This window comes from Vipera berus (genome assembly GCF_964194415.1).
Source record: "Vipera berus genome assembly, chromosome: 9".
NCBI classification, from domain to species: domain Eukaryota; kingdom Metazoa; phylum Chordata; class Lepidosauria; order Squamata; family Viperidae; genus Vipera; species Vipera berus.
In genome coordinates, this window is record NC_138212.1 from 19,483,609 (window position 1) to 19,494,806 (window position 11,198).

Genomic DNA, 11,198 nt, shown 5'->3' on the forward strand with positions numbered 1-11,198 from the left:
CCTGACAGTGAGAACAATTAATCAGTAGAACCTCCCTCCAGACATTGTGAATGCTCCAACACTGGATGTTTTTAAGAAGAGATGGGACAACCATTTATCTGAAATGGTTGTCTCCTGCCTGAGCAGAGGGCTGGACTAGAAGACCTCCAAGGTCCCTTCCAACTCTGCTATTCTATTCTGTCCTCTCCTGTCCTGTCCTCTCCTCTCCTAGTCCAGTCCAGTCCAGGTGTAAAAATTCATCTGAGTCACTTTTTTTCAATTCTGTTGTAACTTTGGTGACTAAATGAATGGTTGCAAGCCAAGGACTTCCTTGCCATATGACTGTGATGGAGCCTGTTCATTGCGGTTGTAAGTTGTGACTGTTGTAAAATGGATCAGTCATCAGGTGACTGACCTGATTTTACAACCCTTTTTGCAGCAGTTATTATGTGACCACAGTGGTCATAAAACAAACCCTATGGTAATAAAGCAAACCCATGGTTTATTATGGGCATAAAGGTAAAGGTAAAGGTTCCCCCGCACATGCATGCTAATCGTTTCCGACTCTAGGGGCCGGTGCTCATCTCCGTTTCAAAGCCGAAGAGCCAGCGCTTGTCCAAGGACGTCTCCGTGGTCATGTGGCTGGCATGACTAGACACCACAGGCACATGGAACGCTGTTACCTTCTCACCGGAGTGGTCCCTATTTTTCTACTTGCATTTTTACATGCTTTCGAACTGCTAGGTTGGCAGAAGCTGGCATGAGTAACAGGCGCTCACTCTGTTATGCGGCACTCGGGATTCGACCCGCCAAACTACCGACCTTCTGATCGACAAGTTCAGCGTCCCAACCCACTGAGCCACCGCATCCCCATTATGGGCATAGTTTTGCCAAAATAAATAAAATAAAATGGAAATAAAACACAGTCACATGACTGCATGATCTTGGAAATCCCCCTAGTCAACTGTGTTCCTGCATGGCTGAAGTTTGGTCATGTGACTATAGAAGCAGCCCGATCATCTGAAATGGGTCATATGTAGATCAAGGTAGGTGCATCATAACTTTTGAATGGTTGCCAAGCAACTGGTCATAGGTCAAGGACTACTTATACTCTAGTTGTCCACAAAGAGTGTCTTCAAAATATGCTATTTTTGCAACATCTAGCAAAAAACGAGACCCTGAAAATAGCTGCAGGACTCCCTCTGGTGTTCTGCCCCATATCCTGAGCCTTGTATATTAATGTAGGCATAAGAAACCTGCAGATCGTGGCTTGCAAAGTCAGCATACTTACAGGAATGCCTGCTGCACCGGGGGGACCTTTATCACCCTACGGAGGAGAAGAAGAAAAAAAGAATAGTCATTATTAATCGGTTTGATAGTTTTTCAGCCCCCTTTTGGGAAGTCATCCTTTCAAGGCAAAAACAAAGCATCTGATAGAGCAGCAATATTTTGTTTATTTATCAAATTTAGAGACTGCACGTTTCACTCTCAAAGCTCAAAGCTCTGCTCGGATTGCCAAATGTCCTTCGAAGAGAAGAATCCAGGGGAAGTTGCCTTGGGATTAGATGTTCTTGCACTGGCTTAGTGAAGCGTGGGACATGATGGGAGGGCAAACGTCCTGCCTTTCGTGGGACTATTTTGTCTCCAGCTTCCCTGGCTTCTCACCATTCCATTCGACTCCAAGGGAAGGCCTCTCCTGGACCCTTCTGAGACTGGGAAGCTGAGCAGCCAGGGAGGCGGCCCTGGGCTTCAGGATGGCTCATCAGAGAAAACACTAATGCCAACAGTTAGGCTCTCCCTAGCCTTGGTGGAGCAGTGGGCTAATGCCTCCTTAAGTAACACCAGCTGCCTGCAATTAGTGCAGGTTCGCATCCCACCAGGCTCCAGGTTGACTCAGCCTTCCATCCTTCCGAGGTAGGTAAAATGAGGACCCAGATTGTTGGGGGCAATAAGCTGACTTTGTAATAATGCCGCTTGGGGTGTGTGTGTGAAAGCCCTAATAAGCAGGCATATACATAGAATGAAGGCTCCTGCTAAGCTTGTAAGCCGCCCTGAGTCTTCGGAGAAGGGCGGGATATAAATGGAATTAAAATAAATAAAAAAAATAAAAATAAAAAATACTTCTAAGGAGACAGCAAACTCAATAAAACAGATCTTGAACAATCCAAACTCATAAGGTAAAGGTTCCCCCGCACATACGTGCTAGTCGTTTCCGACTCTAGGGGCCGGTGCTCATCTCCATTTCAAAGCCGAAGAGCCAGCGCTTGTCCGAGGACGTCTCCGTGGTCATGTGGCCGGCATGACTAGACGCCAAAGGCGCACAGAACGCTGTTACCTTCCCACCGTAGTGGTCCCTATTTTTCTACTTGCATTTTTACGTGCTTTCGAACTGCTAGGTTGGCAGAAGCTGGGACGAGTAACAGGCGCTCACTCTGTTACGCGTCACTCGGGATTCAACCCGCCAAACTGCCGACCTTCTGATTGACAAGCTCAGCGTCCTAACCCACTGAGCCACTGCATCCCAAACTCATACACCCTACAAATAAAGGAAAATATTTGTAGTTCAGGGTTGAAATGAGGAGTCCTTGATGCTCTCTGAGCTTGGTGGTTTTCCTGCAGACATTTCATTACCCAAAGTAGGTAACATAATCACTATAATGTAAAAAAGTTCACCATGTTGCAAACAAGAAAGAGTATAGAGAAGAACAACAAAGATGATTAGGGGATTGGAGGCTAAAACATATAAAGAACAGTTGCTGGAATTGGGTATGTCTAGTTTAATGAAAAGGACTAGGGATGACATGATAGCAGTGTTCCAATATCTCAGGGGCTGCCACAAAGAAGGAGGGGGGTCAACCTATTCTTCAAAGCACCTGAAGGCAGGACAAGAAGCAATGGATGGAAACTAATCAAGGAGAGAAGCAGCCTAGAACTACGTGGAAATTTCCTGACAGTTAGAACAATCAGTGGAACGACTTGCCTTCAGAAGTTGTGGGTGCTCCATCACTGGAGGCTTTTAAGAAGAGACTGGACAACCTGAAATGATATAGGGTTTCCTACCTGAGAAGGACTAGAAGACCTCCAAGGTCCCTTCCAACTCTGGTATTCTGTTAATGAGTGCTAGCATTGATGATGTTACTTAATTTGGGTAATGAAATGTCTGCAAGAAAACAACTAAGCTCATAGAGAACCAAGGACCTCTCAAACACCCTCAGTGTAAGGCAGGAAAACAGAAACTTGGGGGGGGGGCACTCTTGGAGGAACCATCCAGGTTCGAAAACCACATTGCCAGCAACTTGTAACTCCTTCTATCATATAGAAATGAAGTATTTGGGGAAAGAAAAATTCATCATCCTGATCAAGGTAACCAAAAATGATTGGAGAGGATGGTGGAAAACAATGGCCAGGACAGTAAAACCCCAGAGCTGGTACTTCCTTAATACCATGAGGCCTCTGACTTCTTCATTTTTACTCCCATGGGTTTCCCCAAATCCCTATGTGTTTGTATGTGCCTGCTTGCACGCAGCCATAAGGACTAGAAACTTGCACTTCAAATCACACTGAAATTCAAAGTCTCCATATTTCTCTACTTCAGTCCGGATACCAATTTCTGTATAGGTAGTCCTTGACTTACGACCACACTTGAGCCCCAAATTTCTGTGGCTAAGCGAGACAATTGTTAAGTGAGTTTTGGCCTATTTTATGACCTTTCTTGCCACAATTGTTAAATGAATCACTGCAGTTGTTAAAGCTTAGTAACACAGTTAAGTGAATCAGGCTTCCCCATTGACTTTGCTTGTCAGAAGATCTCAAAAGGTGATCACATGACCCCGGAACACTGCAACCGTCATAAATACATGCCAGTTGCCCAGCATTTGAATTTCGATCACATGGCCGTGGGGATGCTGCAGCAATCGTGTGAAAAACACTTTTTTCAGTGCTGTTCTAACCTCAAACGGTCACTTAAATAAAGCATTGTAAGTCAAGGACTACACTGCCAATATACTGCCAATACAGACACACACTGAAAACCTCTATGAATAATGTTCCATTGCTAAGAAAGGAAAGAGAGAAGGATTAAATTAGACTCCGACTCTCTTTAGGGACAGCGGCTGCAGGTTGCAAATTTCATCTCCAAGTTAGCAAACTAGTTCAGTTTTATTTCCCCACCCCATTTCTCTCTCCTCCCCCCCCCCCACAACTCCATCTTCCAAAAGTAACCAGCAGGACTATTTCCCATAGTCACAGAATCCTTTCTACCTTCACTTGGGAGGAGGAAAAAAAAGTTAACACTTCTGCTTAAAAACCAGTGAACGAATGAAGGCTGCTGAGGGCCAATTGCAAACTTCCCCTTCTGCTGCTCTCACAATTTTGCTGCAAAATTCCCTGCGGAAAAAATAAATAAATAAAATAGGGTGTGCTGGCTTTGGATAATTTTGCAGCTGAAGCCAGTTGGGGAGGGGGGGGAGTGAGCCCACAGCAACTCCTCCCCCTCCTCCCTGCAACCTTGGGCCACACGGGAGGGACAGAGCCTCACATTTCCTTCTGGATACAATGCCCATCTTTGTGCGCAGAGGTGCTCTCCCTGCCTGCTTTGGCTTCTGAGCTAAGCGGTGGACTCACATCAATGCCGTCCGATCCTGGCACACCGGGCGGGCCTGGAGGGCCCCGTGGCCCAGGTTCTCCTGGCGGACCTTGCTAAGGAAAGAAAGGGAGAAAAAAGTTATTTAGTGGAGGAAAAGAACCGCAGGAAAACAGAAGAAGAGCTGAACCCGTGGCACTTCTTCCACCATTGCAAAATAAGAGTGGGGGAAAAAAGAGATATGGCCGATGGAAAGGATCTTTGGATTGCAGCTGCTGGGACCTTTTCCCCTAGAAGGGCTTGGAATCTATAGGGCTATGCAAGGATGGGGACTGAAGGGCAAACTGCAACCCAGAGCAGACCTGTGGGGAACCCCTTAGGCCAGGGCTGGCTGAGGAATTCTGGGAGTTGAAGTCCATAAGTCTTAAAAGTGGCCACGTTTGAAGACTACTGCCTTAGGCCAAATATATTCTGAATTCGGACCTCAGCGTCACCCTAATATTTGATGAGGCCCTGGAGGTCTGAAGCTCCTCAGAGCTTGGTTGGATCATTAAAACAAGTCTTCAGTCAATCCAAACTCAAGCACCCTGGCAATTGGGTGGGAAAACAGAAACTTGGGAAGACCCATCCATGTTTGAGAACCACACTGAAAACAGGAGAGACTCTTGAGGATCACCAAATCTTGAGAGACACCGTGGCTGGAGAAGAGGCTGGAGAAGTCTTGCTTAACCCTGAAAATCATAGGGCAAATGCCAGGAAGGGACAATCATGAGTCCAGGGGGCCCAACCAGACTCTTTGGCCACTCTCCAGAACCACCCACCGGAAAAGCCCGATCGGCATTCAGACCAAGTCCAAAAAAAATGCCGCAGTGCAATTTTATCCAATTGACTGAAAGGTTAAAACACATTTTAGTTTTGAAACACTCAATCCAAAAGAGAAAAAAAAGAAGAGGGGGGGGGAAATGACAGTAATATTTCAATTGCTACTTTGCCCAGAGGTTGGAATTATAATATCTCATTCAGAGGAGGAACAATCCCTTTTTAGTTCTTAAAAAAATGCGGTCCTGGATGTACTATATTTGGGATTAAGAGTACCTTAGCAGTAGTTCATTTCCTAAGAAACTCATTGTGAAATGAGCACATATTTTCTCTGAATTACAGTTCTAAAAAGAAGTGGCTTCCCCCAGTAGCATGCAGCTTGACTTCTTTGCTTGAGTTACCTATTTCTCATACAGATCTGTCATTTATTATTATTATTATTATTATTATTATTATTATTATTATTATTATTATTATTATTATTATTATTTATAACAAGGTCCAGAGAGAACATGAAAAAATAAAAATAATAATGCAACATAAAGAGCAAACCGTGAATTTAAGATTGTCACAGAAGTTATAGCTTTCTAAAATAGGATAAGTACTTGTGAATAATTACATATATTTAAAGAACTAAAGTGAACATGGGGCCTATCTTTTTTTAAGCTGTAAAGCAGCTCGTAAAATAGATAGTCCTTAAAGTATGGAAGTAGTCAGCCTTTAAGTCTTTGCAAATCAATTAGATATTTCTTCTTTACATTTAGACAGTTATTGCTTAATTTTGCAGCTCTGAGTGTTGCATCCCAATACATTGGGAATGAAGGACGAAACCCCATTGAGAAAGTGTTGTTTCAGGTGTCACAACGTAGGTGCAGTCCCGTCCCTTAGCAGGACTTTTTCAGAGATGTAAAGGAAAGCTGTCTTTTAACTGATAAGTCTTTTGTTTGCTGGCACTCGTTCACTTAAATCTCCATTTCAAGTTTTCTAATTCAAGAGCAAGAACAGCTCCATATTTCTTTTTAAAAGAGACTCTTCAGAGGTGGGGGAGCACGTGGAGATAACACCAGTGAAGGCATGCAAGAAATTTATGGAAAACTAAATGAAAACTCAGTCCCAGGAAAGGAGGAGAAGACGCGAGAAAGAAACTCAAAATTTAACTCCACTTGGATTCCGTTTGGAATAAGAGCAGATAGATTGACATTCTGGTAGGCTTTCCAAGATTCCCTTGGTTGGATCCTATAACAGAAAAGTAGCATTCCTGAAATCTTCCGCTCTGTCTGCTTCTTGACCAATTAATCAGTGGAACAGCTTGTCTCCAGAAGTTGTGTGTGCACCAACCCTGGGAGGTTTTTAGGGTTAGGGTTTGGACAACCATTTGTCTGAAATGAAACTGGTTTCCTGTTTGAGCAGGGAGATGGACTAGAAGACTCCCAAGGTCCCCTTCCAATTCTGTTATTCTGTTACTTTACCTACTCTAAAGGACAGACAAAAAGAAATCAACAATACCACATAAATACCATTAGAAGGGAGAAAAGAAAGACTCAAAACATTTCTTATTGCCTTCTGGGCCTATCATGCTTACTCTTGTTAGACTCCATGGGATCTAAAGGTCATGGGGACCCTTCTTTTTTCAATACTGGATCTGCTCTTACAGTCTCTGGCAAAGGACCTCCAGCCTCTGCTGAAATATCTCTAATAGATAGACTTCCAGCTTAGTCTGCCCCATCGCTGAACAGCTTTAGGTCTTCTAGAGTTTGTGTAGACATGTGGACAAAATCTATTTCCTCAGAAATAAAATGTCAAACCTACTTGCACTGAGAGCCCACTTGGAAAGTTTTATGTCTTTCACCTTTAACCTGTTTGCAGAATAATGTCGGGTTAAGAATCCTAATTGTTTGGGGACATGTCAAAACGAAGTATAATTATCTCTCCTTGATTCTCTTGGTTTGAGACTTTTGCGTGCTTGTCTACAGATAGGTAGACTAAATCAGAAATGAATTGCAAACAAGGAACCACTGTGGGCCTCTAGAAGGCTACAAAGTCAATATCTTCCCCTCAGACAAACTGCATTTAAGTTAAATTAAATCTGAAATTAATTTAGGGATGGGGGCAGCAAAATTGCTAAAATGAGCTTCAAGATGTCATAAGACGTAAGAACAAGTTGTCATAAAATATAGGCCCAAGTCTCTCAACTTTCACTTTCTGGGGTCATCAGCTAGAATGTTTCACTCCTAATTCAATCCTTTAATTAATGCCATGTATCATAGAACATCTGCCTTCCAGGGTAATCAAAATGCCACAGGTTTCAAACAAACACCCAATGCCTCCCTCCCTCAAAAAGTTGAGGAAACTGTTTACGTATTTCCACTTTTGCTTAATTTTGACTGGGAGCGGCCCAGAGTCGGTTAGAAGGTGGGCAGCTATGTGAATGTTGGAAATGAATAAATATATTTAAAGGTGATATTTTGAGTATGGAATGCTTGCAAGTTCCAAGAAGACAACTGAACTACTGAACTTAAAATACCACCTTTGCAGTGAAGGTTTCCAGAAGGTATTTGATGAGTGAATGGCCCTCTTTGTCCTTACCACGCTACATAACAGTACTTGATTCTTTTCAGAAAGCAGCACTCAGCTCCTAGCAGGGACTGACAGCATCATAAAATGGGCACAGATATCCTGACACTAACTCTCTCCTTCTTAAAAGGAGTAACTTTCACATTCCTTGCTGCTCATGGAAACGATTGCTTCTGAAACTCAAATGTAATGCAATCTTAATTTGACTCCAACTCTTGCCTGCTATCCAGACAACAGCCAACTTGCTGTTGTTGGAAGAGTGAGGAAAATTCTCAGGGACGACTCACACCCTGGTCGGTACCTCTTTACTCTCCTACCATTGGGTAGGAGATATAGGGCGTATAGCCAGCCGTACCAACAGGCTGAAGAACAGCTTTTATCCATGGGCTGTTAGGCTCTTGAACGGGAAATAATTTTATGTATGATTGACTTACGAGGTCGGTGTGTTGTGCAATTAGCTCACATGGTGTAACAAGATGCAGGGTTTGTTGTCACTGTGAGTTGTGGGGGGGGCACGAAGGGAGGCTCAGCCAATCTCAATGTATACATGGTTGTACTTTGACAATAAAGGTTCATTCATTCATTCTTAAACCGCAGTCGGAAGATAGTAATTTCACCAGACAGAGCCTCCCTGTTTTTTGTTGAATTACAGAAGATACGTGCAGAGGAAACATTGAGAACAGAGGAATGGATGCTATAGTCTTCCACTGTAACCCTCCTGCATTCTCTCGTCGCCTGTTCTGCCTTTGGGGAACAGATAAGAAAGTCTATACCATCCTGTTCCAAAAGGGGTGTTTTTACGGGTTTCCAAAATAAGTTCATCTTAATTTCACCCCATCCTCACCACCATCCTTCTTGCCTCTTTGATGCGACTGGTTCTCTAACCCAGATTTTGGATGGAGACCTGTCTTACCTACCTAGATTCTGCCCCGGACCATGCAGATATTTTAGGACTCAAAATTGGCTCCATAAAGTTCATTGGGACTTCTTGTCCACTAAACGAGAAATAGTTTATCCGCCCAATGGACTGAAAGTCTCACCGTAGCAGTGTGATTTTGCACACCCGCTTAGAAGCAAACCTTGTAGAGGTCAGTGGAACTTATTCCCAACCAAGCGCACATAGAGACAGCAGAAACCATCTCACAACGCATATAAAGACTGAAACCTAAAGAAACCTAGTCCATTAAGTCAGAAGAAACTAACTTCCAAGAATGACTAGACCTATAGAAGGAATACAAAGTAAATCAAGAAGAATTTTCTCCTCTCACCCCCAAAACACACAGAAACACAAAACAAACACAATCAAACTCACAGAGTCTGAGAATGCCCAGGGCTTTCCAATTACACAATACTGATTCTAAGGCATGCAGAAAAGGATGTTGACACATGTACATTTGCACTGGCCCATTCTTTTGCCAACACTGCATCCTCAACGGTGACTGACATTGTTTCCCAAACATTATTCCCTTTCAGGTCATCAGCAGCACCTTCTATATCTTCCCCCAATACATTTTTTTTAAAAAAAGAAGAAGATGGGAGAACTTACCAACTGGCCTAAGGAGAAGACAAAGCTTTGGAGAAAGAGGCAGAGTCCCAGCAATCTAGCCATATCTAGAAGCTTCAGGCTGGGACACAGCCAGCCTTTGAATGAAGAGAGCTAAGAGGAGCGGAGAAAGTCAGGAAGGGAGGTGGGAACCTTAATATTTAGCATTTGGGGAAAAGGGGAGGAAAAGGTGGGAACTGAAACGCCCTTCCTTAACCACTGACTGAGGCTATTCTATCGCCCCGCTCTTCTCATAGACTGCAGGCAGGAGTTGAAGCAGGCAAACATTCAGAAACAGAGAAAGAAGGACTAGATGGAAAAGCTATCAAATTCCAGTTATGTTAAATTGGTCACAGTGATTGACACTGGAGAGATTTGAAGCTGCAAGACTAGGCTATACATCACTTGCCCAATCACACAAGTAACTGCAAATAGTGTACAATTATTATTAATATTAATATTTTACTTTTATGTATGAGTTCACACAATGCATTAAGAGTACAGTTCATTTAGTGTATGGTATTGCATGAACTTAAAAGGGATGCAGTGGCTCAGTGGGTTAGGACGCTGAGCTTGTCGATCAGAAGGTCGGCAGTTTGGTGGGTCGAATCCCGAGTGCTGCGTAGCAGAGTGAGCGCCTGTTACTCGTCCCAGCTTCTGCCAACCTAGCAGTTCGAAAGCACGTAAAAATGCAAGTAGAAAAATAGGGACCACTACGGTGGGAAGGTAACAGCGTTCCGTGCGCCTTTGGCGTCTAGTCATGCCGGCCACATGACCACGGACACGTCCTCGGACAAGCGCTGGCTCTTCAGGTTTGAAACCGAGATGAGCACCGGCCCCTAGAGTGGGAAACGACTAGCACGCGTGTGCGGGGGAACCTTTACCTTTACTTTACCTATTGCATGAACTTAGCCACTGATAGCTTATTCAACAAGCTATGGTTAAAGAAAGCTAACATACTGAATGAGCACAGCTACAGCCAATATAAGGACTATCATATTCCATTCGTACCCAATTTTCTCTGTAACAGACTACTGTTCCTATTCCTATTCATGCTATTACTATATGAGCCAGTTTGGTCTACTGGCTAAAGCACCAGGCTAGAAAGCAGGAAACCATGAGTTCTAGTCCTGCTTTAGCCCTGAAACCCAGCTGGATGACAATGGGCCACTCACTCACTCTCTCTCTCTCTCTCAGCCCAACTCACCTCACAGGGTTGTTGTAGGGAAAATAGGAAGGGGAAGGTGTCATGGCTGCATCTCTCCTATCCAAACTTCATGAGGTGACAGCCTGACATAAGCAAGAGGGGGGAGGGGGGAGAGGGAAAGATTGGAATGTAAGGAGGAAGAATGGGGGGAATGGAAGCCCAGCTGAGTCTTGTGAGAAGCTTCAGCCAGCCCAGGTCAACCATCAGTATGCAGAGCTGGGAACCAAGAACCTGCTTCCTAAACCAGAGGTCCCCAACCTTTTGGGCACCAGGGACCGGTTACGTGGAGAGAGGTTTTTCCGTGGACCGGAGGGGGCGTGGTTTTGTGTGCTGCCTCCATCCCACAGATGGGGCTTTGCTTGTTTGTGCAGACCGGTTGCTGGCGTGCCATACCCCAGTACCGGTCCACGGCCCGGAGGTTGGGGACCCCTGTCCTAAACAATATGCAAGTACCTATTTGGATATTTCCAGATAAGGGAGGGGATGTGTGGGGG

At 44.2% G+C, this 11,198-nt stretch overlaps 1 protein-coding gene across 1 annotated transcript in view; it reads right to left on the reverse strand.

Annotated features, from left to right (window-relative positions):
* Positions 1 to 9,601, reverse strand: part of COL9A2 (collagen type IX alpha 2 chain) — a 71,806-nt gene extending 62,205 nt beyond the window's left edge. The window contains exons 1-3 of the mRNA XM_081335410.1: positions 9,501 to 9,601; positions 4,603 to 4,677; positions 1,271 to 1,306 (exon numbers count right to left, since the gene is read on the reverse strand). Coding sequence (XP_081191536.1) covers positions 1,271 to 1,306; positions 4,603 to 4,677; positions 9,501 to 9,563 — 174 coding nt within the window. The 5' untranslated portion in view covers positions 9,564 to 9,601. The remainder of the gene's footprint in view (positions 1 to 1,270; positions 1,307 to 4,602; positions 4,678 to 9,500) is intronic.
* Between the last annotated feature and the right edge of the window lie 1,597 nt (positions 9,602 to 11,198).